This window comes from Schistocerca piceifrons, chromosome 4 (genome assembly GCF_021461385.2).
Source record: "Schistocerca piceifrons isolate TAMUIC-IGC-003096 chromosome 4, iqSchPice1.1, whole genome shotgun sequence".
Taxonomy (NCBI): Eukaryota; Metazoa; Arthropoda; class Insecta; order Orthoptera; family Acrididae; genus Schistocerca; species Schistocerca piceifrons.
The window spans coordinates 383,669,995-383,697,750 of NC_060141.1; the positions used below are offsets into that span (position 1 = coordinate 383,669,995).

The 27,756-nt window shown below is 38.8% G+C and overlaps 1 protein-coding gene across 1 annotated transcript; it reads left to right on the forward strand.

Annotated features, from left to right (window-relative positions):
• The first annotated feature begins 19 nt into the window (after nucleotides 1–19).
• LOC124795405 (deoxynucleotidyltransferase terminal-interacting protein 2) lies at nucleotides 20–27,669 on the forward strand. The gene is made up of 5 exons (XM_047259427.1): nucleotides 20–207; nucleotides 8,291–8,579; nucleotides 10,919–11,132; nucleotides 21,448–21,612; nucleotides 27,340–27,669. Exons 1-5 carry the CDS (start codon nucleotides 96–98, stop codon nucleotides 27,553–27,555), a joined length of 996 nt encoding a protein of 331 aa, XP_047115383.1. The 5' UTR covers nucleotides 20–95; the 3' UTR covers nucleotides 27,556–27,669.
• Nucleotides 27,670–27,756: the final 87 nt, after the last annotated feature.

A 27,756-nucleotide genomic window follows, 5' to 3' on the forward strand; every position in this document is an offset into this window, starting at 1 on the left:
AAATTTTGTTTGCACGAGGAACTCTGATATACGTTTGTTTACAATCTCCCGTGCGTGTTTTGAGTTAGCGTGGTGTCGCAGTATATCTTACAAGAATGAATTTTGAGCAGTTGATAGAAAGTGAACTAGCAAATTTGAACAATAAATTATCATCCAAGAAAAGGCTTTATGATATTGGCGTGTATGAAGATGTACGGGGAGCGAAAGGTGAGCTGTCGCGAAAATACAGCTGTTTTGGTGTGTGAGGGAAGAAAATGCTGATTTGTAGAACACAATAAATCAGCGTGATGCCGTGACACAGTCAGGAGATTTAATATAGTTCCGCGAGAACTACATGATACACATTTGTCGTTTTCAATTATAATGACAACCTATCGTGAAGCAACAGGTGTTCTTTTATGTAATTTTGTTTAGGCCTAGTTTATCTATTGATCTTAGAACGTATTTTACTTTTATATGAAGCATTTCATGTTGCCAGTTTTACACAGACTCAACAAATTACATAGAAATTTGCCACTGATTAAAAAAAAAAAGTTTCTAGTAATGGTGTTAACAGATAATTAGAGAAACAGAGAGAAAACAACTTCTTTTAGTTATGCATTGTGATGATAAATACTAATAGCCTACATTAACTTATGCAGCAGTCGTGCTTATGTAAGGGAAGTCTACAAATATTTATTTATGCAACACTACAGATAATACTAATATAGTTACACAAACTGAAAACTAATTTTTTTTATCATACTGCAGAAAACATTTATACATTAATATACGGTCAAAGTTCGTGAAAATCATATTTGGGCAACGGCACAAAGTAGGGGATTGCCTTTAGGGGCGATGTACAGCGGGGACTTCGTGTGCCCCAGGACCGCTACGGTAGCTGAGAAGGCCCTATGGGAACCCTGAAACGTGACGGCTAACGGGGCTCTGGTGAAGCTGCGATAGGCCTAGCAAGCCAGTAGTGGATAAATCAACTGCTTTCAAAAAGGGAACATGCCTCGGATCACGGAACGGATTTAAAGGAAACGGACCAAGCAATGGAAAAGGATTACGAGATGGTTTACGGCTGGGCACCTTAAACATAAGGACTCTAACTGGGAAGTTAGAAGAAATTGTAGAAATGATGGAAAGGAGGAAATTGGACATCTTGGGACTTGCTGAGACTAGGTGGAGAGGAGTTGGTGAAAAACCACTAAGTAAAGGATGTAAACTGTACTGGATAGGGAATGAGAGGGGAAGAAATGGAGTGGCAATAGTGGTCAGAGAGGGTCTGCAGGAGGAGGTGGAAGGTATCAATGATCGAATGATAAAAGCCAGAGTACGGGTGAAAGGAAAAAGCATTGAAATCATCCAAGCATATGCCCCACAGGTGGGGTGTACAAAAAAGGAGAAGGAGGAATTTGAAGATGACATGCAAAAGCAGCTAAATGGAGGAAATCAGATTATAATAGGGGACCTCAATGCACATGTTGGCACAGACAGGAAAGGATTCGAGGAGATAATGGGACCAGAGGGCTGGGGGAACCGAAATAGAGAAGGAAAATTGTTGCTGGAATTCTGCAAGAGGAATGGGCTGGCGATTGCAAATTCGTGATACAAGAAGAGGAGTAGTCACAAAATAACTTGGTACAGTGGGGACTGGTCCCAAACTTCAGTAGTAGACTATGTACTAGTGGATAGGCAGATGATGAGCAGCCTCACAGATGTTAAGGTCATACCATCTGAGGCCTTAGACAGCGACCATCGGCTGTTGGTAGCCACCCTAAGAGAGAAAAAAGATAGGAGGGCAACAGATATACAGGAGAAAAGGTTGAAGACATGGATGCTGAAAGAGGATGAACGGAGGACCCAGTACCAGACACTGATCAGGAAGAAGCTGCCAAAGGAAGATCAGAGAACAGTGGAAGAAGAATGGGGCGATTTTAAGAGGGCTCTAGTTGAGGCAGCTGAGACTGTGTGCGGAAGAACTAGCACAAAGAGGAGAAGTAGGGAAACCCCATGGTGGAACAACATATGTAAAGAGGCAGTACTTCGAAAGAACAAAGCCTTCAGAGAATGGTTCCAGACCCGAACAGAGGAAGCTAGGGTAAAATATAAGGAAAGCAAGAAAGCGGCACAGACCATAGTAAGGGCGGAGAAGAAGAAGTGGATGGAAAAATGGACAAGAATGTTAGAAGAGGACAGTGAAGGGAACAAGAAAGTACTTTACACCATGGTAAGAAATAAGAGGAATGACAGAAGCGAGTGCCTGAGGATCATGGATAATAATGGAAGAGTTGTGGAGGAAATGCATGAGCTCAAAAAGATTTGGAAGGAGTACTTTGAAGATCTGTTGAATGCTGCCAAGCAGGTAACTAACAGCGATGAAGAGCCTAAGGCAGCAGACGATTATAATAGTGGGGAAATTGATGATCTAACTTGGAATGAAGTGGAAGAAGCCATAAAGAGGATGAAAGGGGGCAAGGCACCAGGTTGGGACGAAGTAACAGTGGATATGATACGAGCAGCAGGAGAAGTAGGAACCCAGTGGCTATACAGAGTGCTGAGGGTGGTGTGGAAGGAGAACAGAATTCCTGAGGATTGGAAGAAAGGAATTATAGTCCCGATCTTCAAGAGAGGGGATAAAAGGAGATGTGAGAACTACAGAGGAATCACCCTGCTATGCCACTGTGGAAAAATCTATGAAAAGATGCTGGAGAAGAGAATAAGAAGCAGTATTGAAAGTAGACTGCAAGAGGAGCAGTACGGTTTCAGACCGGGAAGATCAACAACGGACCTCATATTTGCGGTAAGGCAACTGCAGGAAAGGCACTATGAGTACGGGAAGGACTTAATCATGGCCTTTTTGGATATTGAGAAGGCGTATGATAGTATCTGTAGGGACAAGCTCTGGGATGTGCTGAACGCAAAAGGGATAGATGAAGAGATTACACGAAAAGTCAGAAAAATGTATGAGGGAAGTGAGAGTTGTGTGAAAGTGGGGAGGGAACGTACTGCATGGTTCAAGCTGGAAAATGGGCTGCGACAGGGAAGTGCACTTTCGCCTTTATTGTTTATTATTGTTATGGATGAAATCCTACAGCAAGTATCAGATGCAATTGGAGATCATAAAATGAAAGCAGTGCTTTTTGCCGATGACCTGATGTTATGGGGAAATTGCGTGAAGGAGGTGCAAGAGCAGTTAGATGCATGGGAGGCAACGGCAGCACAATATGGAATGCATTTCTCTGCAAAGAAAAGTGAAATAATCGTCACAACAAGGAAGAAGAATAGGCCAAATGTGGATATAACTTGTGGAGGGGAAAAACTACAAGTGGTAGAGAACTTCAAGTACCTGGGAAGCGTGATTGAAAGTAAGGGGGGAAACGCAATGGAAATAAATGAAAGATGCAGAAAAGCAGGGCAGTTCTACAAATGCATTAGGGGGCTTATTTGGAGCAAGGAGGTGCCACAGAAATCCAAGGGAATTATATACCGAACCTACTTTGTCCCCATATTGACATACGGAAGTGAGACATGGGTAATGCACAAAAGCGACAAAAGTAGAATACAGGCTAGTGAGATGAAGTTCCAGAGGAGCAGGTTGGGTGTAACAAGACGAGACAGATTGCGAAATTTGTATGTGAAGGAAAGACTAAAGGAGGAACCAGTACAGGACAGGATAGAAAAATCAAGACTGCAGTGGTATGGACACATGAAGAGAATGGATGAGGGAAGAATTCCAAAGAGGATGTTTGATCTGCAACTGGAGGGGAAGAGGCCCAGAGGAAGACCAAGAGATAGATGGGTGAAGGGAGTGAAGGAATGTGTGGTGAGAAGAGGAGAGAACTGGACGAAGGTGGAAGAGGGGGAATGGTGGAAAGACAGAACACGGTGGAGAGGCTTGTGTTCCCGACAGACCCAGCCAGTGGCTGGAAACTGTCCAAGATGATGATGATGATACAGAATCTGGAACACATTTTTCACTTAGTCTGTATGACTTTTTCTATATTGTGAGAACAACATCTTGTCTTCCTTTTTTCTTATTCCAGAAATTTTGCTTCCGCGTGCTAAAGGAAGTATTTTATTCAATTTCCAACTTTGAAGTTACACTTGCCCTATGAATTTGCCTGCAAGTGGGCCGTACAGCTTCACCTTAAACCAGCATCCAGAGATAAAATGGTCCTTCAGTTTTCTTTTGAGGATGTTCAGTTTATTTATGCTCTCTGTGCTGGATGGCAGTATGTCATGTAATTAGCCTCCCACATTCTTAGGGTCTGTCATTTTTAATCGTTTGCTGCAGATTCAGTAATTTTCTTTAGTGTTGTGTCATTGACATAAATATCTCTGTTTAGAGGCACTGAACAATTTACCATTGAAAGAAGTACCATATTTACAGATTTCTTATAATTACCATTTCTGATTCATTAAATTTGTTTTTGCAAGATTCCTGTGGTATTAGTTTTGTTGTGCATCTGATGACTTTCTTTTGGAGTTTTCCAATTCTCTGATTGTGTGCATCTGTCTCTGCTCCCTGTATTGATGTATGGTACGATCTACCACTTTCTACTTATTTTCATTCCGTTTTATTTGCTGATGATACATCAGTCCTAATTGAAAATGAGGTCCCTGAAAGAATTTCAGAAAGAGTAAAAAATACTCTAGAAAAACTTGAATCTTGGTTCCATCAAAATAGACTAAAATTAAATTAATGGGGGTTAAAACCAAAATGAATCATTGTTAAGCTAAATCATTGGAACAGAGTTAAATTAAGGTAACTTGCAATGATCAGTAAATTGCAGAAGCAAACCATGTAAGTTCTCAGGCCTAAGTTGTGATAAAAATCGAAATAGGAAGGAAGGCCCCTACACATTGAGTACTTGGCAATAAACTCAATAGCTTAGCATTTGCAATGTATTTTTTAGCAAGTGCCACTAACATAGATGCCAGAAAGATATTGATCACTACTGCCTTGAGTCAGTTTTTCTTTATGGTACAATCTTATGGGGAAGCTTAACAAATGTCATGTCACCAGACTCTTAGTATTATAAAAGAAAATAATTATGAACATGTGTTAAATTTTACTTACACCAGTGGTGGTGCTGTGTGCTGACATTGCCAGTGACTGTTGAATGATGGAAATTATGTGATCTTCATATTAGTGCAAATGTTTTGTTATGAAATGTTTGCTTTATGAGGATACTTAATTTACTGAATGGACAAGGCTACATACAAGAACCTTTCAACAATAGAATTGGAACAGCATTAATTATTTACTCCATGGCCAGTCGTTGCCAGTATCACCACACTATTACACTGCTGCAGTAGGCTAAGTAAAGTATTACCAAAAAGCCTATCTATTCTCCCTTTACATATATGAGGTGTTGTTATTCTCATATAAAACTCAGCATAGAGTAAACTCTTTCCGTTTCGACCGCAATTACAGTATTCGCACAGAGAAAATTTTAAACTTCCAGCACAAACAGTGTAAAACTCTTATGCCCAAACACCAGTGTGTATGGAGTTTAAATTTTACAATAAAATAAAAGGCAGTGATATATTTAACATGGGGTATGGTTAGTATTATTCTATTGATGAATTCATTGAGAACAGTTTCACAGGGTAATTATACATTTTATCTTTGTATTCTGGGAAGTGCAGTATGCATTTGTGTAGCAGTGTCTCAGAAATGTGTATAAAATAATGTAAACTATTGTATTTCTTCATGGAGGTGTGTTCCATGTGTGCAACTAAATGAAAACCAGTTTTTTTTTTGTTGCCATACTCATTTCGTTTCTTTTATTTATGAAATATATTCAGTGTTGTATCGTATATGTTCCTTTTTAGACATATAATGCATGTATCGTGTAGTATCATGAATGCATCATCATACCATTTGGCAAAACACATGACCAAAATCATTATGCAACACTATGAAATGAAGAACAGCAGGGGGGGGGGGGGGGAACCTCATAACACAAATAAAATTGTTACACATTCCACAAACAGCTTTGGTCATCTTTACCTGCAGACAGTATTAATGAAATAACCAAAACCCACAAGGCAATGACATCCCAAAATTACTTCCAATTTGAAAAGAAGTTCTACTCATAAAAGGATGGGCTTTAAACGGGATCCCCAGTATCAGGAACACTGGCAAACATATTCATCAACCACATAGAAAACACAATCTTTGATTCAGTCATCACAAAGAAAGGCTACAAAATTGTTTACTGGTACAGATATGTGGATGACCTAATCTGTATGGTAGATGAACCAACAGAGAAAGTAGACAAGCACCATACAGATGTAAACAATATACTTAAAACATTCAATTCACCATGGAAAAAGAAACACAAAATCAAATACATTTCTTGCATATAAACATAAAGAGAGACAACAACAAGTACGCTTTTGACTTGACTTCTTTGGAAAGCTAACAGCTACAGATGCAATTATACGTTCATCATTCAACCACCCGCAAAATCAAAAATGTTCACAGACTAAATAATATCAAACTAAAAAAAGAAAACGGTGAAAAAGAATTACAAACAAAACTCATAGCCACAAACAATGATTACAACACCCATGTAGTACAAAATCTCAACTAAACAATCAAAATGAAAACAAGCAGAGAATGGATGCACCATAGAACCTCACAGACACTACAGCACACATGGAACATGAAACAGTAATAATCATGACATGACTAACAGAAATAAATGATACACTTTAATATACAAACACAAATCAGCATACACATTAGGAAGCATATTAAAGAAATGGAATTACATGTTCCTTACAGAACAAGAAACTCTCCAGCCACATTTACAAACAACAACAGACAAACCAAGTAAATACCAAGGAGTAGGTATACACCAGTTAGAATGTCAGGAATGGAATCAGTATATCCAGAGAAGACAGACAGGAATTTCAAAAGTAGGTATAAAGAACACATAAGGAGCTGGAAGCATGAAAATAGCCAGTCTACCTTTACTGAACACCTAATAAAAAATTGGACTGGGACCATCCAACATGCAACAAGACATAAAAAGTATTAGATTGAATGATTGCAACAAAAATCTCCTGACATTACAGAAAAACTTTAATATACAAAGAGCCCTTGCAGTGAAAAAGAAAGTCCAAATCATTATCAGCCATAACTCTCTCTCTCTCTCTCTCTCTCTCTCTCTCTCTGTCACACACACACACACACACACACACACACACACACACACACACACCTTACCTCACTCACTCTGCAAACATATTCATAGTGTTTTAATAAACGTGGGTGGAAAAGTGTCATAGCTGGAGCATGTGGGGACCGATTGAACACATTTTCAGGACTGCACATATGGACTAACAGCATTAGAAATTTTAAGTAACACCAAGTGGTAATTTAACCTTATAAAATTTTTGCTACGGAAGTTGTTTGTAATCTGAAAAATGAGAAAAGCATGAAGAACTGTAACATTGTAGCATATTGTAACTCTACATAATACATTTATTATATTATAAATAGAAACATGTAATGCAGGACACTGAAGTTGCTTCATAAGTAAAAGAAGCGAAACGCATATGGCAAAAAACAGGCAGCCTTTCACTTAGTTGCAAAGACGAAACATACTGGCATAAATTCTGAAGCCACTAAGGAACAACAGAAAAGGGGAAAAAAGTGACAATATTGTATCTCTTTTAAAAAGTTTATTATTTTAGATCTTGTCATGCCTTTTATACATGAATCAGGTGACTGAGAATTGTGCGTTAAGAGGTAAATAAACCACATTTCACAGATAAATGTATTAAGATATAGTTGTACTTATTTTAGAACATATCTTATCAATGTGGTTCCGATGTCAGAGATTTGTTCACCTCTATTTCCAGAAACCTATTGCAATTCTTCTACCTTATCTCTATCCCCAATGAAATCGTTCAAACTGTTATTTTTTTCTGTACACATTGTTTCCTGCCTGTTGAGATGTAAATTATTTTCTCTAAAATATTCTTAGCCCTAATACTTAGGCATATAGTCAATGAAAGCAACTTCTTACCAGTCAGGGCATCTTTGTACCACTTAAGATTTTTGTTTCAAATGACTGATGTTCTGTATTCAGGCACTAAGAGTAACAGAGATAATAAAACTATGGTTACTTTTTGGACAAAATAGTGCCAGTATGTGGAACATCAACCATTTGAAACAAAAATGTAAGTACTACAGAGATAACTTGACTGCTGAAAAGTACCCTGATTGTGTATCTAAATGTGGATATGGTGGTAAAATTATCATATTTTCTATTTGTAAGCATAGGTGCAACAGTACAAGAGGATCGTTGTGGCAAATGGAAAGAAAGTTACACATTTGGAGAATGTGTTGGGAGTGGTGGTGGCGATGATGATGATGACGACGACGACGATGACGACGACGATGACGACGACGATGAGGATGAGAGTGAGGGCAACGATGATGATGGTGATAGGAAATCGGATATTGGTGAAGTAGCTGGATGTTCCCAAAATGATGCTAAGCGAAATTTAATTGACACTGATCTCCAAGAATTATTGAATATAGATGCAAATACTTCAGAAGTAAGAAAGAAGTAAGTCAGAAGAAGTAAAATTTGGTCTTTCTTTCTTCTTCTTCTTTTTCCCCTACTCTCCTCTCTTCAGTCTTAAACTTAACGATAACAAATAATAATCACCACATCACACTTAGAAGAGTGTAAAAAACATGATTTTACAGTTTGGAAATGCAGTTTGTTTTTCTTGGAGCAATTCTTGTTTTTTTTTCACATGTTGTGCTCAATATGTTGTCCTCCCTTATAACTAAACTTTTGATGTCTGCTTAGGGCTCTCTCTCATACACAGATGTTTTCTTTCCTGATTTAATTAAAATGTAATGCGCTCATGATGTATAAACCACACCTGTAATAAAGTAATTTCTGTCATATCCACTGATAAGTATATTTATAAAACACTGTGTTCTCGTACCTACAGCCGTACTTTACAAACTACTGTCAAGTGCATGTTATGAACCACATTTTATGATTTCTTTCCATTTCATTTGTGTAAAGAGTGTGGGAATGAAGTGTCTGTGTGTGTGGTGCCCACATGAGCAGTATATAGGAGGCTGTAGTATATTTCTAGATTTCACCTTTATACTGCTTCTGAAGTTTTGTTCTAGGCGCGTCAGTCTGGAACCGCGCGACCGCAGGTTCGAATCCTGCCTCGGGCATGGATGTGTGTGATGTCCTTAGGTTAGTTAGGTTTAAGTAGTTCTAAGGTCTAGGGGACTGATGGCCTCAGCTGCTAAGTCCCATAGTGCTCAGAGCCATTTTTTTATTTTGAAGTTTTGTAAATATGATTTTGTTGGATAATTGATACCTATCCTTAGGCACCTACCAGTTCAGTATTTCTAAGATGCTCTTCTCCACGTCAAATGTTTGCTGTCCCTCGTTATATATGCTTGGTATCCTCTTTTAGTCCTATTTGCTGTGGGTTCCAAACACTCTTCCAGGATGAGTCGCTTGAGCATTTTGTAAGCAGTCTTTTTTGTAGAATGTAATTTTCCTTTACCTAACCAGTGAACTGAAGTCTACCACCTACTTTGCTGCAGTTGGGTCTGTATTATCATTCCATTTCATACCCCCAAAAATGGTTACAAGTAATTTGTTTGTGTTTACTGAGTACAATAATGACTCATTTATATTTTGGCCTTAGTGCTAAGACATGTTTCTGCATTTTTTGAAGTTCAAAATTTTACATATCTGAACATATAAAGCAAGTTGGCAGTCTTTGCACCACCGTGAAAGCTTTTCGAAATCTGGCTGGATATTGATGCAGTTTTTTAGATCGTACTTCATTATAAATGTATGCAAAAAAAGTCTGATACTGCTATTAGTATTGTCTGCTGGATCATAAACATATGAACACCATGAGTCCCAACATATTTCCCATGGGCATACCTAAAGTTACTTCTACATCTTTCAATGACTCTCCACGCAAGGTAACTTCCTGTTTTCTCCCTACCAGTAAATCCCAAGTCCAGTCACAAATTTCATTCGATATCTCTTATAGTAGTATGTTCTTTAATAAGCGTTTGTGTGGTACTGGGTCAAGTGCTTTCAGAAGTCAAGAAATACTGCATACATGTGATTACTTTAATCCATGGTTTTCACATTGCTGGTTGACTTGGAGATAGTACATTGGGTTTGAGTTAAGATATATGACTATTAAGATTCCACATGCAACATATGAATATCAGTGAAATTAAATGATCATTTTGTGGCCCACATCTCGTGCCCTTAATGTGGAATGGTTTGACGTATGCTTCTTACCAAAAACTATACACTTATTTTTGTTCTAGGTGTCTACTGTATATTATGATTAAGAGAGCGGGCAACTCTGCTACAAATTCCTGTATATCATCTGGCAGTGAGTCTGCAGGGCCACTGACATTTGAGATATTCATTTTTTTTTATATTACAGGTGTTTCTCAGCACCACTGACATTGATATCTATAGCACTCATTTTTTTGTGTTGTGCGACTTAATCTGGGGTAGTATTCCAGGATCTTCCTTTGTTTTTAGAACATTGGTATTGCAAGTTCAGCATTTCTGATATTGCTTTGCTACTCTCAGTTCTGACACACGTGTCATCCTTGAGTGCCTGGACACTCACTTTGACAACACTGAAAATCTAAATATATTACAAGAACTTCTCTGTACTTTGTGTGGTCTTTAGATAAGAGACTGCTACAGTAATTGTTGAACACTCCATGTACTGCACTTTTCGCTTCCATATGTGTTTCATTTGACATCTTTCTATCTATAAATGTGTACTTTTCTTACATCTGTTGTGCAGTGTCTTTGCAAAGATTGTATTTTGATGCTTCATTTGCAGAAAATTATGCTGATGAGTTATTTTTTTCTAATTTCAGAGCAGCTCTTCTGATCAAAGAGATACCAGGGCTCGAAGATATGCCATCTTACATTGATATGAATCTGAAAAGAGGTACAGGAGTTGATGAATCATGTAGGAAATTAACATCAGTTGATAAACTGTTACAAAAAAGTGTTATACAACCTGGATTTGAAAAGCAGCATGCTATACCACATGAAACCAGTGAGAAACGATTGAGACTAGAAAGAAAGGTACTTGCTGGAAGGTCTGCTACACTTCCATTTTGTTTACTTGAAATAGAGTTACTGAACTGCCAACAATTCATAGATATATACATTTTATTTGTAAGATATGTTTCAGTAATAGTACTTCGTGCTCCTATATTTTCTTTCCTTGTAGGTTTTAACTTGGTATTACACAAATAAATAAAAATGGAAGTACATGGATGTTTGCATGAGACAAAACTACAAAACTGCGGTGGAATATACATTGTAATGAATAGATGTATTGTTACTATGCTGTTTAGTGATGTTGACTGCTCAGGTTTTGATCAGTGTATACTGTATGCTTTTTCTGTCATATGACAAATAGGGGAGGAGGGTAATACAGTCTTTAAACAAAAGTTTGTTGTAATATCATCTCTTAGAGATGAAGTAAATTCTTGTCACGCAGGCTACAATTTCTCTTATTTTAATTTGTTGTAGTTTATATATTCCAAAGCACTGTAATATTCTATTCATTTTGATAGGTTTCATTTTCTGCTCTGTACAAATTGCACTGGCAGAGAGAGATTTTGTATATCCTGTGTGCCAAAGATCAACACTGAGCAGAGCAAATTTGAAATGTATTCATGGGACTCCCAAAACTTCATTTCATTGTATGTTAGTTCTGTACAGTCTTTGACATAAAATGTGGCTGCCAGTCAGCCATGGTAGAGATGTTGTTCACTTAAGATGCGAGTAAAACTTGCTGCCCTCTCAGAATTCTAAGTCTGGCCATCGATATGATCTGGCAACATGGTAGGGTGCAGCAGTTACCGGAGAAAGTGTTATCTCCCACTCAGGTTGTTGTAGTGCTGAATCTGCTCATTGTCTACTGGTAAACATAGCACAATGTAGATGAAGTCGCAAGTTTGAGTCCACTGCTTCCTTTATTTTCCAAACCACATTTAAAGTGTGTGCTAAAAGTATCAGTTTGATGGAACCCTTTTCCAACTCACCAGTTATGGCAAAACCTCCCAGAAACATTTCCACAAAGAACTCGTGGCCACGGCAAGATCAGAACAGTTCATTCTCGAAATTTTCTGCAGCATGCTGTGGCTAACAGTTGACTGACACCAGCTTGTGATTGTGATGGAGTGCATGTCAAACATGTTTCTGCTCTCATTTGGCAAACATAAACTGATCATTATTGTAGTTCAACGTTCTGCATGAAGTAGCTTTGATACACCAAGTGAACAAAGTGCAGTGCCAGAACGTGCGTACATGTGCATACATCTGTTTACATTCTCTGTAAGCTTCCGTGCAGTGGAAGGCAGAGAATTTCTTGTATGGTTACTAGTCATTCCCTTTGCTCTTTCACTAGCTAATGAAACAAGAGTAAAAAGGCTATGTATGTATGTATGCAATTGGGGATATTCAGCCACCAGATAATAGTTAAAGCCCATGGTGAAACCTTCAGCTATCATTTAGTTTGCACAATTAGCAACCAGTTTGGGTCAGTGACCATTATCAAGCTTTGCTGCCATAAATGGCAGGGAAATTAAAACATAATTTGAACAAAAGTAGTTTGCTTTTTTAAGCCAACCATAGTACATAAAAATGTTTCACAATAATAACTCTCCAATAACTTTGTGCAGAAGCAAGTCCAAGTTGACAGCTAGTGATGTCAGTTCTTTATGAAAATTTACTCTTGTTCAAATTAGGGTTTACCTTTCCTGCCATTTATACCAGCTAAGCTCAGTAATTGTCATTGACCAAAACTACAGTCTGATCCATGAACGATGTTGGTTCGCACAGGTCGGGACTAGGATGGTGATAGCATTGTTGCTGGTTCCAAGTGATGGTTGCAGTATGCACATATATATGCTTTGTGCTTGATGAAAGCGCGTATCCCACAAATTATGTGTCTTGTTTACCTAGGTAGCACTTGTCACTTATCTTCATTATTAGCCATGACAACGTGCAACAAATGGAATAAAAATTCACTAGATAATGTGCTACAGTCGAGTATAATGCTCGCATTGCATACAACGTTCATAGCAGAGTGCTCAGAACACTACTGAATGCTTATTGGTTGTCGGAGAACGCATGACACAGGTGCGCAGAACAAGCCTGAACTTGACAACCATCGTTCTTGACTCCAGCTGTAGTAACGAATTGTGCAAAATAAATGACAGCTGAAGGTTTCACCATAAATTTTAACAAAGAGAGAGAGAGAGAGAGAGAGAGAGAGAGAGAGAGAGAGAGAGAGAGAGAGAGAGAGAGACCGAGACCGTATGCCTCTGTACAAGCCCAAATTCTCTTACCTTGCCTTTGATGTTCTTATGTGAAATCTATGTTACTGAATTTTGTCAGTAGTTCTTTGTGAAAAAACACCATATTCCCTCCATTTGAATTTACAAAGCACTTCCGTAAGATTCACATGTAGATCAAACCTGCTAGTAGCAAATCTAGCAGCACACCTCTGAATTGCTTCTACAACTTTTTTTAATCTGACAGGGTGGGGATCCCAAATACTAGCATTACAGGAGAATGAATTGCACTAGTTTTCTGTACCCAGTCTCTTTTGTAGAACATCTACTCTTCCCTAGAATTCTCCTAATTCATCTTCCCTATTATTGACCTAGTGAGGTGGCGCAGTGGTTAGCACACTGGACTTGCATTCAGAAGGACATCAGTTCAGACTCGCTTCCGGCCATCCTGATTTGGGTTTTCTATGATTTCCCTAAATTGCTCCAGGCAAATGCCGGGATGGTTCCTTTGAAAGGGTATGAGCGACTTCTTTCCCTGTCCTTCCCTAATCTGATGATCTCACTGTTTGTTCGCCTTCCCCAGATCAACCAACCTATTACTGACTTCCCTATTACTGACTGTACATGCTTGTTCCATCTCATATAACTTTGCAACATTAAGCAAAGATATTTACTCAGTGTAACTACATCAAGCAGCACAACCTCCAGTACTGTATTTGGACATTACAGGATTGTTTTTTCCTACTCACTTACATTTTTCTGCATTTAAAGCAAGTTGCTGTTCATCATGACAAATAGAAAGTATGTCTTAAGCAATCCTGTGTTCTCCTGCACTTAGTCAATGACGAAATTTTCCCGTTCACTACAATGTCATCAGTCAGTCAAATGTTGCTGCTCACCCTGTCTGTCCAATCATTTACGTACATGAAAGCAAAAGCTGTCCTATCACACTTTTTTTTTGTTTCTGATGAACACTCATTGGGGAGAACAATGTTCTCTTACTTAAGAATTCTTTGAGCCACTCACGTACTTAGAAACATTCCTTATGCTCGCACCTTTAAAAATCTGCAGTCACACACTGTGTCAGTCACTATCTGGAAACCTAGATATGTCTACATGTACATATATACTCTGGTAGCCACCAAGTGGTGTGTGGCAGAGGGCACTATTCACACCCCAAGGCATATTTCCCCCCCGTCTGTTCCACTCGCGGATCGCGCGAGGAAAAAATGACTCTCTGTATGCCTCAGTATGAGCTGTAATTTCCCTTACCTTTGAAAGGTGATCATTGCGCTGTTTGAAAGTTTGTGGTAATAATATAAATTCTACATCCTTGACAAAGATCGGATTTTGGAATTCAGTGAGCAGCTCCTTCCATTTAGTGCGTGTTTATCTGCAAGTGTGTCCCACCTCAAACTTTCTATGAGATTTTTAACACTCTCACGATTGCTAAATGTACCAGTCACGAATTTTGCCGCTCTTATTTGGACCTTCTCAATCTCTTGAATCAGACCCAACCAGTAAGGGTTCCATACAGATGAACAGTACTCTAAGACTGGACAAACTAAAATATTGTAAGCAATTTCCTTGATCGTTCCATTTGAGATCATTTTGAATAGTCACAACCTGATATTTGACGGATGTTACTGCTTCCAAAGACTGGGCATTTATTATGTACTCGTACATTAATGGGGATTTTCGCTTTGTTACACGCAGTAGGTTACACTTACTAATATTGAGAGATAACTGCCAGTCATTACACCATGCATTTATTTTTTGCAAATCCTCATTGATTTGTTCACAACTTTCATGGGATACTACTTTCCTGTTGACTACAGCATCATCGGCAAACAGTCTAATGCCGCCGTCAGTACCATCAATCATATCGTTTACGTAAATCATAAAAAGCAGCGGACCTATTACGCTACCCTGGGGCACACCTGATGTTACGCGTGTTTCTGTTGAAGTCTCCTCATTCAGGATGACATACTGCCCTCTCTCTGTTAGAAAACTTCCTATCCATCTTCATATGTCATCGAATAGACCATAAGCACGCACTTTTTGGAGCAAGCGACAGTGCGGAACTGAGTTGAACACCTTTCGAAAGTCGAGGAATATGGCATCAACTTGGGAGCTGGTGTCTAGAGCCTGTTGTATATCATGCACAAAGATGAGCTTCTCAGAGTCTAGAAAGGTCAATATGCCTGAACACAAACTATGTTCCATGATTCTACAAAAAATCGATGTCAGTGAAATTGGCCAGTAATTATGTGCATCCGATTTTCTACCCTTTTTATAGATTGCCATGAACTGGGCCTTCTTCTAGTCCCGTGGAACTTTCCTCTGTTCCAATGATTTCTGATAGATGATGGATAAGAATGGTGCTATATGTGTAGCATAGTCAACATAAAATCTTACAGGGATACCTTCTGGGCCAGATGCCTTCCTGGCGTCTAAGGATTTTAACTGTTTTATAATCCCTGATACATTAAACACTATGTCAGCCATCCTTGCGTTTGTTCGATAATTGACAAGGGGAATGGTGGTGCAGTCCTCTACTGTAAATGAGTTTTTGAAAGCTAGGTTTAGAATTTCGGCCTTCTGTTTATCATCATCTGTTACATTGCCCATACTGTCAGCAAGAGAAAGTATTGAATTATTTGTAGCATTTATAGAGTTTACGGACCAAAATTTTTTGAGGTTATTTTTAGAATCTGCAGATAAAATATTGCTTTCAAATTAGTTAAAAGAATCTCTCGACATTTTGACAGCTGTTTTCATTTCGCATCATTTTTGTTTGTCAGCGGGGCAGTGACTATGTTTAAAATGACTGTGAAAAATTATCTGCTTTCTCAGCAACTTCCTAATACGTTTGTTGAACCAAGGTGTATCATCTTGCCCAGAAATGAGGGATTTGCTACTGACAAACCTTCCCACCCCTGCTAAAGTGGTATTCTGTCACCTACACACCCAACACAGCATCCTGGTCCTTATCTATACCACTCCCAACCCCCTTGCCACATGGGTCATATTTCTGTGGAAGACACAGGTGCAAGACCTGTCAGATTCATCCATCGAGCACAACCTACTCCAGTACTGTCACAAAGGTATCCTATTCTATCAGAGACAAGGTTATGCATGAAAGCAGCTTTGCTGCAATTGCTGCACAATATTTTATGTTGTACACCAACCAGCTGTCCTTCAGAATGAGTGGCTGCCACCATATTATGGCCAAGAACAAAATTGACCACCCACTGGGACATGCTACTGTGACTACATCTTGCTCACGTTCAGTGGCTGCTTCCCAGCTGTGCTATCTGGATCCTTCGCCCCAGCATCGGGTTTTCTGAACTATGTAGCTGGAAGTTAAACTTGCAACACATTCGTTGCTCCCATAATGCTCTTGGTTTCAGTCTACAGTAACCCACTCTCACTACACCCTTTACACAACAGTTTCCTCTTCCTCTGTTCAGTCACTTTCTACCAATTCATGCTTCCACATCATCTTTGTTGTGCACCTCACCTTACCCTCCCCCGTACCAGTGTTTTGCATGCCTAGTCTGTACACTTGCCATACCTCGCACTGCATTCCTGTCCTACATTTATACACGTCTGCTGCCTCTCACTCCAAGCCACTAGGAATAAGTGTGCCATTGCAGACAAATTGCCTCGTCCCATAAAAGAGCAGTAATTGTACCCAATTGTGACTTTAGTATGAAAACAAAATGCACGGAGTATCTGAAAAACAGCTGAAATAATCAGATAAATTAACAAGATAACCACAACAACAATAGAAACAAATTTGTGGTACATCATATATCACCAAAATAACAATCCATAGTAAGGGTGAGGTGTACGTAACCTGTGATCGCTGTCTGTCTCCTGAGTAACTATTTGAACAGTTCACTAAATTTAGTAGTGTGTCATGTTGTATTATCAAATTTGTTGACTTCAAAGACTCACTATCAGGCTGCCACCTTTCACCATAACATAGACTTAGGGCTGCACTAAAAATCAGCCTGGTCACAATCTTTATTCAAATTTTTAGTAAATTATGTTGAAGCTGTGAAGTGAAAATTTAATCAAACCACAAATATCATGTGAGGAAATATTTCTTTTTTAAGGTCTTTCTGTTTACGAGGTTGTACTCCAAAAAAACCGGAAAAACATTGCCGTGGGTGGAGTTTGTGTAGTACTCATTTTGGCCACTAGGCATATATAGCGCAACTTATTGCCAGTTCAGTGCTGCCTGTGTTCTCAACCTGGCTTGTTCTGTTCATTTGCAGTGATTGTTTTTGCTAGTGCTGTTTTGTTCTTGTTCCGTTTTTTATGACGGCAAATTTAAGTGAACAAAGTGCAGCAGTGAAATTTTGTTTGCTACTGAGTAAAACTGCATCGGAAACTGTTGTCATGTTAAAAACAGCTTACCAAGATGACACTATGGGAAAAACTCAAGTGTACGAGTGGTTTGCTCGATTTAAAAAATGGCGACATGTCAATTGGTGACAAACCTTGTTCTGGACTTGCATCAACTGCCCAATAATTTAGAAGAGTTTGTTGCCCCCCAGCTCAGACTGTCAATCAAACCTTTTATTTGGAAGTTTTACGAAGACTGTGCAACAGTGTTCATAAAAAAAGGACGTGATTTGTGACAGACAGGAGACTGGTTCTTTTGCCATGGCAATGCACCTGCATGTGAAACTATCTTCCAATTAGTCAACATACTTGCTATAAGGGGAAGTACATTGTCTTGCAATACCCCTGTTCCAATAGGAGAGAAGGAAAGTTGCTACTCATCATATAACGGAGATGCTGAGCCGCGATCAGCACAATAAAAAGATTCACACAATCATAGCTTTCGGAAGTTAAGGCCTTTGTCAGCAGTAGACACACACACACACACACACACACACACACACAGCGCAAATTGCACACACACACACACACACACACACACACACACACACACACACACACACACACACACACTCTCTCTCACGCAAGCGCAACTTGCACACACATCTGCAGTCTCAGAGAGCTGAAACTACACTGCGAGCTGCAGCACCAGTGTATGATGGGAGTGGCGACTGGGTGGGGGTAAGGAGGCGGCTAGGGCGGGGAGGAGGAGGGATAGTGTGGTGGGAGTGGCAGACAGTGAAGTACTTGCAGTTTAGACTGAGCGTAGGAGAGAAGGTGCAGAGGGGGGAGGGGGCAAGTAGTGCAAAGGAGAGAAATAAAAATAAAAATAAAAGAAATTAAAAGACTGGGTGTGGCAGTGAAATGACGGCTATGTAGTGCTGTAATGGGAACAGGGAGGGGGGCTGGATGGGTGAGGACAGTGACTAACCCCTGTTCTGTGTTTCAGCTGACCATATTTTATTAAAAGTGGATAGCAAATGAAGACCCTTCTTTACTAACAATAAGGGCTCAGTCAAACAGCCCAACACCAGCAGAATGTGTTGTTGTCTGCCATCACCATACAGAGTGCGGACAGGGTATAGTGATCCAGTCATTGAATGGTGCTCATTGGGAGTGAGTCACTTGCTGTCTAGTAACCATGAGTAATAATTCTAATGATGATGACAACATATTGACTTTTAAGTGAACTGTGCAAGAGAACTTAAGTGGAGGTTGAAGAATGTTTCTTCAATTATTTTCATATTTCTCATGAATATAATGTGTAATAAATTTTTTTAATGCGAGAAGATTATGCGCACAAATTGACCGAGGTTTAGAAAGTATTGCTCATGCAAAACTCAGTGTTTTCTTATCTTGCATGACATCATGTGAACCAAGGATGAAGGGCAATAGACAGCTTCCACTATCCTAGATTTTCGAAAGCATTTGACACTGCACCAATGCAGACTGTTAATAAAGGTCCGAGCATACACATTAAGTTCTCAGCTATGAGAGTGACTTCATAAGTAGTAGAATCCAGTAAGCCATATTGGACAGTGAGCGTTCATCAGAGACACTGGTATCATTACGAGTATTCCAGGGAAGTGTGATAGGATTGCATTTGTTCTCTATTTACATAAATGATCTGACTGCAACTTTTTGCTGATGATTGGAAAATTATTGTCTTTGAGTGACTGTAGAAGGTACTGGAAGGCTTAGACAGAATTTCTAGTTGGTGTGATGAGTGCCAGCTTGCTCTAAATGTAGAAAAATGTAAGTTAATGTAGATGACTAGGAAGTCCAATTCTGTAATGTTTAAACACAGTATTAGTGTTTTGCTGCTTGACACAGTTGTGTCAGTTAAATATCTGTGTGTAACATTGCAAAGCGATATGAAATGGCATGAGCATGTAGCAACAGTAGTAGGGAAGGTGAGTGGTTGACTTTGTTTTATTGGGAGAATTTTGGAAAAGATTAGCTCATCTATAAAGGAGATTGTGTGAAATGCTGGTATGATCCATCCTTGAGTACTTCTCAAGTGTTTGGGATTCCCACCAGGGAGACATCGGATCAATTTAGAGGCATGCTGCTAGATTTGTTACTGGTAGGTTTGATAAACATGTGAATGTTATGAGGATCCTGCATGGACTTGAAAGGGAATCCCCAGAAGGAAGATGAAGTCCTTTTTGTGAAACACTCTTAAAGGAATTAACAGAATTGGCATTTGAAGCTGACAGGAGAGCAATTGTACTGCTGCCAACATATATATCATGTAAGACTGAGAAGACAAGTTAAGAAAAATTAGGGCCTGTATTAGACATGTAGACAGTTGCCCTTCCCTAGCTCCATTTGTGAGAAGAACATGAAAGGAAATGACTAGGTACTCTCCACCATTTCACCATATAGTGGCTTACGGAGTATGTATGTGGGTATAAGACAATTTGAAACACTACTCAGGCTCATTGACTGAAAGTTTTGACTAACTCCAGTCGTGTGAAAGAATGGGAGAATTGGAAACTAGAGACTTGTATCGTGTTTCTGACCTTTGAGAGGTATGGAATGAGAGCTTGTTGTTAAGGATTGCCAGCTAGCTGTTTGATTGGCAGGAAGTGTATTAACCTGAGGGGTAGTATTTTACAGCAGAGGCCTCCAAGAACCAGTAGCACTATTACAGTTGTTACGATTAGGCCTTCAGGATGTGTTAGTGTTATTGTTTCATACATGTTTGGGGCAAATTTAATTTATTCCATCTCTCTTCTGTTCATCACAAGTCTTGCTTTGTATTCTGTAGTTTGTAATGGTTATTGTAAGTTAAATAAGTAAGATTAAAACTATCCATTACAGATGTTTAAGAACCCATGAATGTATGTTGAATGTAAATACATAAAACTGCAACCAGTCACTATTTTGAAGTAGTTACTTATCATTCCATGAACCAGTTTTTGAAACCTTTCAGGTTCATCTTCAGATAATGTACACAAAGTTACATAGCTATTTGAAGCATAGTGCTGGGTGCTGGCTGTGTGGCAAGAAAATGGAAAATGCTTTAAGGCATGAGTATTGTTTATCTGCCAATTTGGCTCCAAAATTTAGTTTTGTTCTTTTTGTGACAGTATGGGCAGCTTTTGTTGTTAATATCCATTTGTCTGCTTCCATTGTGATGACCAGTTGGTACCACATCACTCACTTCTACAGAATATGTGTCATATCACATTGTGACAACAGTGATAGTGAGTGACGTGGTACCAACTGGCCTTCACAATAAGCAGACAGACGGATATCAACAACAAAAGCCTTCCATACTGTCGCAAAAAGCACAAAGCTAAATTTTGGATCCAAATCAGCAGATAACAGTACTCATGCATCAAAGTATGTTCCATTTTTTTGTCACAGAGCCAGCACCCAGCTTCCTATACACCATCTGAAGATGAGCTTGAAAAGTTTCAAAAACTGCTTCATGTAATGAATAAATAACTAATTCAAAAAAGTGACTAGTTGCAGTTTTATGTATTCACTTTGAATATGTAAGTTTGGAAGTTACTTCTTCTTGTGCTGTTGATGGAAAACCATTTGACTCTTGGGTGACTTAATTTGTTGAGCAATTACAGCTCATGGTTTTCAGTCAATTCAGTTTATGTACTGAAAATTACAAGCCTCCTAATGAAAATTCTGCTTTAATGTATGTTCCATTTCAGAAACAAAGAGAGCGCACAAAGGGTGCTAAATGGTTTAATATGCCAGCACCTGAGCTCACAGATGAAGCAAAGAATGACCTGATGGTTCTTCAGATGAGGGCTGCTCTTGATCCAAAACATTTCTACAAGAAGAATGACCTTAAAGTGCTGCCAAAATATTTCCAGGTAAGTTAAGCAACGCAAAAAACAAGTGACATTTTTAAACTTCTTTTAACAAATAGTCATGGAAGTATTTTCACCTAGTTAACCACAAAAGGTGTGGCAAGTGCACAGATTTGAGGACTGCTTTTGCCTTTCCTGTTTATTTCAAGGCAAGGTGCCCCCAATCTCTCTCTCTCTCTCTCTCTCTCTCTCTCTCTCTCTCTCTCTCTCTCTCTGTGTGTGTGTGTGTGTGTGTGTGTGTGTGTGTGTGTGTGTGTAAAACAAAATCTTCCTATATCCTATTTAAATCAGTTTTATAAACAATTGACTTTTATGACTTTGAATGTTTTATTAACATCCGTCCAAAAGACAGCATCAGTTTTTCAGTAATTTTCTTTTTCTCCACATTTTTAATCCTTCTTATGCCCACAAAATTATGATACTTTATTAACATTTTTATATCCACATATATCTGATGAAAGCAGATGGTAGTTAGCTTGATCCAACTACCTGAACATTATCTGTGCTTCCTGTCCAGCCAGAGCAAGTTGATGCCATCAAGTGAAATGGTGCCAAATCTGTGGATCCAGTAAATCCACTCTGCAACCATCATTCGCTGTTGATGTTATATCGCATGATAACTGAGATGAACCATGGACCTTGATGTTGGTGGAGAGGCTTGCGTGCCTCACCGATACAGATAGCCGTACCGTAGGTGCAACCACGACGGAGGGGTATCTGTTGAGAGGCCAGACAAACGTGTGACTCCTGAAGAGGAGCAGCAGCCTTTTCAGTAGTTGCAAGGGCAACAGTCTGGCTGATTGACTAATCTGGCCTTGTAACACTAACCAAAATGACCTTTCTGTACTGGTACTGCGAATGGCTGAGAGCAAGGGGAAACTACAGACGTAATTTTTCCTGAGGGTATGGAGCTGTACTGTATGGTTAAATGATGATGGCGTCCTCTTGGGTAAAATATTCCGGAGGTAAAATAGCCCCCCATTCGGATCTCTGGGCGGGGACTACTCAGGAGGACGTTGTTATCAGGAGAAAGAAAACTGGCGTTATATGGATCGGAGTGTGGAATGTCAGATCACTTAATTGGGCAGGTAGGTTAGAAAATTTAAAAAGGGAAATGGATGGGTTAAAGTTAGATATAGTGGAAATTAGTGAAGTTTGGTGGCAGGAGGAACAAGACTTCTGGTCAGGTGAATACATGGTTATAAATACAAAATCAAAATGGGGTAATGCAGGAGCAGGTTTAATAATGAATAGGAAAATAGGAATGCGGGTATGTTACTACAAACAGCATAGTGAATGCATTATTGTGGCCAAGATAGACACGAAGCCCACGCCTACTAGCTCCGCAGATGATGAAGAGATTGATGAAATGTATGATGAGATAAAAGAAATTATTCAGACAGTGAAGGGAGATGAAAATTTAATAGTCATGGGCGACTGGAATTCGATAGTAGGAAAAGGAAGAGAAGGGAACGTAGTAGGTGAATATTGAATGGGGGTAAGAAATGAAAGAGGAAGCCGCCTTGAAGAATTTTGCACAGAGCATAACTTAATTATAGCTAACACTTGGTTCAAGAATCCTAAAAGAAGGTTGTATACATGAAAGAGGCGTGGAGATACTCGAAGGTTTCAGATAGCATATATAATGGTAAGACAGAGATTTAGGAACCAGGTTTTAAATTGTAAGACATTTCCGGAGGCAGATGTGGACTCTGACCATAATCTATTGGTTATGAACTGTAGATTAAAACTGAAGAAACTGCAAAACGGTGGGAATTTAAGGAGAAGGGATCGGATAAACTGACAGAACCAGAGGTTGTAGAGAGTTTCAGGGAGAACGTTACGGAATGATTGACAGGAATGGGGGAAAGAAATACAATAGAAGAAGAATGGGTAGCTTTGAGGGATGAAATAGTGAAGGCAGCAGAGAATCAAGCAGGTGAAAAGACGAGGGCTAATAGAAATCCTTGGGTAACACAAGATATATTGAATTTAATTGATGAAAGGAGAAAATATGAAAATGCAGTAAATGAAACAGGCAAAAATGAATACAAACATCTCAAAAATGAGATCGACAGGAAGTGCAAAATGGCTAAGCAGGGATGGCTAGAGGACAAATGTAAGGATGTAGTGGCTTATCTCACTAGGGGTAAGATAGATACTGCCTACAGGAAAATTAAAGAGACCTTTGGAGATAAGAGAACCACATGTATGAACATCAAGAGCTCAGATGGAAACCCAGTTCTAAGCAAAGAAGGGAAAGCAGAAAGGTGGAAGGAGTATATAGAGGGTCTATACAAGGGCGATGCACTTGAGGACAATATTATGGAAATGGAAGAGGATGTAGATGAAGATGAAATGGGAGATACGATACTGCGTGAAGAGTTTGACAGAGCACTGAAGGACCTGAGTCGAAACAAGGCCCCCGGAGTAGACAACATTCCATTGGAACTACTGACGGCCTTGGGAGAGCCAGTCCTGACAAAACTCTACCATCTGGTGAGCAAGATGTATGAAACAGGCGAAATACCCTCAGACTTAAAGAAGAATATAATAATTCCAATCCCAAAGAAAGCAGGTGTTGACAGATGTGAAAATTACCGAACTATCAGTTTAATAAGCCACAGCTGCAAAGTACTAACACGAATTCTTTACAGACGAATGGAAAAACTAGTAGAAGCCGACCTCGGGGAAGATCAGTTTGGATTCCGTAGAAATACTGGAACACGTGAGGCAATACTGACCTTATGACTTATCTTATAAGAAAGATTAAGGAAAGGCAAACCTACGTTTCTAGCATTTGTAGACGTAGAGAAAGCTTTTGACAATGTTGACTGGAATACTCTCTTTCAAATTCTAAAGGTGGCAGGGGTAAAATACAGGGAGCGAAAGGCTATTTACAACTTGTACAGAAACCAGATGGCAGTTATAAGAGTTGAGGGACATGAAAGGGAAGCAGTGGTTGGGAAGGGAGTAAGACAGGGTTGTAGCCTATCCCCAATGTTATGCTATCTGTATATTAAGCAAGCAGTAAATGAAACAAGCAGAAATTCGTAGTAGGAATTATAAGCCATGGAGAGGAAATAAAAACTTTGAGGTTCGCCAATGACATTCTAATTCTGTCAGAGACAGCAAAGGATCTCTAAGAGTAGCTGAATGGAATAGACAGTATCTTGAAAGGAGGATATAAGTTGAACATAAACAAAAGCAAAATGAGGATAGTGGAATACAGTCGAATTAAATCGGGTGATGCTGCGGGAATTAGATTAGGAAATGAGACGCTTATAGTAGTAAATGAATTTTGCTATTTGGGGAGCAAAATAACTCATGATGGTCGAAGTAGAGAGGATTATAAAATGTAGACTGGCAATGGCAAGGAAAGCATTTCTGAAGAAGAGAAATTTGTTAATATCGAGTATAGATTTAAGTGTTGAAGTCGTTTCTGAAAGTATTTGTATGGAGTGTGGCCATGTATGGAAGTGAAACGTGGACAATAAATAGTTTGGACAAGAAGAGAATAGAAGCTTTCAAAATGTGGTGCTACAGAAGAATGCTGAAGATTAGATGGGTAGATCACATAACTAATGAGGAGGTATTGAATAGAATTAGGGAGAAGAGAAATTTGTGGCACACCTCGACTAGAAGAAGGGATTGGTTGGTAGGACATGTTCTGAGGTAACGTAGAGGGAGACCAAGAGATGAATGCACTAAGCAGATTCAGAAGGATGCTGCTTGCAGTAGGTACTGGGAGATGAATAAGCTTGCAGAGGATAGAGTAGCATGGAGAGCTGCATCAAACCAATCTCTGGACTGAAGACCACAACAACAACAACAACTGCGATGCCTTATACGCCAATGCTCCTTTAACTCCTCATCTCCAGTAGAACTCTCCAAGCCAGGCATACTGTATTTTTATTGCACTCATGCAAGAGTAATTTGTCAGGAATCCACTCTTTGTGTTGTTGGCTGTTTTGCTGTGCTTTTTTGCACCTTGCTGTTTTGTACATGGATGTTGTGTACAGAGCCGCCTGTCAAAACAGCCCACTACAAAGGTGTTCCCACATTTTTACTTTTTCTCAATAGTGCGGTTATCTCTTACACTAGTCTAATTTTTCCTACTCCTCGTCTTTTTATCATTTGTATTTGCCTTAAGCTTTTTAGGTGTAGGATAGTATACATATTAATGCCTCAAATATTGGTGAGCTTGCATGCCCTTGACTTCTTTTGCTATTAGTAATGACTTGATTTTGATATGCCATGAAAATTGCAGGGTTTTGTGTGTAACGTTAATATTGTATCTTCCTTTTCACATTTTTGTGTTTCTTTTTGGTGTTGAGATTTAGTTTCTTTCTGACGGTGTCCTGTCTTCTTTCTGTATTAGTTTCAAGGTTAGTATTTACCTTTTGTGAAACTGAGGTCAGGAACCATGGCATCGTGATTGCATAGCAGTTGTTGTTGGTAATTTTTAATGATAGAAGCAAGGTAATATAGACAGTGTTTGAACTAATTGTAAGTTGTATAGTGTACATGGTAAAATAATCTATCTTTCGTTTTATTTTGTTCATACCGACTGGACCTGCTGGCTGTTACTGGAAAGTATATGCTTGTCTAGTGGAAGATGATTGTCTAAGACTTGTAATATACTTTTAACGTCTTCCAGTTTATTTTGACTGCCACGTTTCCATACTGCGTAGTTTCTTTCGTAAAGTATAGACTTGTCTTTTGAGTGCAGATATTTTGGAGGTTACATATTTTGCAGTCAAGTTCTTTTGTTGTCTCCTTTTTATCATTCTATTTATTATTGTAACCAGTATTGTTAAAACTTCAGATTACTTTTTCATCAGTAAATATAATTATTTAGTGAGAATATGAGATTCATTTCGTAATGTCAACTACATCTCTCTCCATTCTAGAGATTCTAAACTGAATTTAAAAAAATAGCCATATGTGTAATGTAATGTTTATTAAGGTAAGGCTAGAAAGTTTAAGCTTCTACATAGGTTTACTGATAGCCACTCTTCCTGTGCTCTGTCCTGAAATGGAACATCTTTTGACAAAAGATTCTAATTTGCTTGCTGTTTTCATTCATTTGTGATGGAAGATGAAACATTAAAAATATTTACCCCTCAGTATTTTAACAAGTGTGACATCTGTCTGTCTGCATGAAAGTTGGGCATACCTTTTCACATTTTACTTTCTGTTTAAAATTTATATTCAGAATTGTTCACATGAACCACTTTATGGTGAGCAGTTTATTCCTCTTCCTGTACTGTATCCAGTTCCGAAGGTTATTTGTTTGTAGAGATACAGAGTGGAGCGAAATTCACATCTGTAACTTTTACTCAAGAGGTGCTGTAGATATCTAATATTCCCCACAAAGAAAATTTTTTCACCTCCCTCTTGGGTTTGCACATGACCAAAGATCCAGTTTCTGTAATGTAATAAGGCTGAGAGTAGCCATAGAAATTACTGTGTTGTGTTGTGTGTATGTGCATCTGTGTTTTGCATACTGTGCAATGCCCCCTTACACCAGCCCATACAAGTAACATTATTTTACTAAAGGCACAGTGTTGGCAGTATCTTCTGTTAGGTAACTATGCCATTTCTGATTTCCCAATGAAACATTATAGTGCTTAAGATAAAGATACCTCATTTCTTTTTAATGTATAGTATTTAGTACCAATACAGATGCAGAATTTAAATACCAAATATGTCTGTATTTATTTTTAGGTTGGAAAAGTTGTGGATGCACCTGAAGATTTTTACAGTAGCAGGATACCAAAGAAACAGAGAAAGAAGACAATTGTTGATGAGCTTTTGGCAGATGCAGAGTTCAAGAAATACAATAAGAGATGCTACTTAGAAATTATTGCAGAAAAGAAGAGAACACATCATAAAGCACATAAGCATGCACAACGATTAAAAAGGAAGGGGAAGAAAAAGTAGATATGTACTTGTTTGTATATCTGATGATCCCATGTAATTGCGTGTATATATAGATACAGGAATAAGCATTTTAGCATGTATTTATGTTATAATAAATTACATGTGATTTTGCAATCTTTTGACTTTGAAAACATAACATAATTTGGTTTGTTACAATGGTAAGTTACAGATGTTAATTCAAAAGAAAGAAGAGAAGTACCT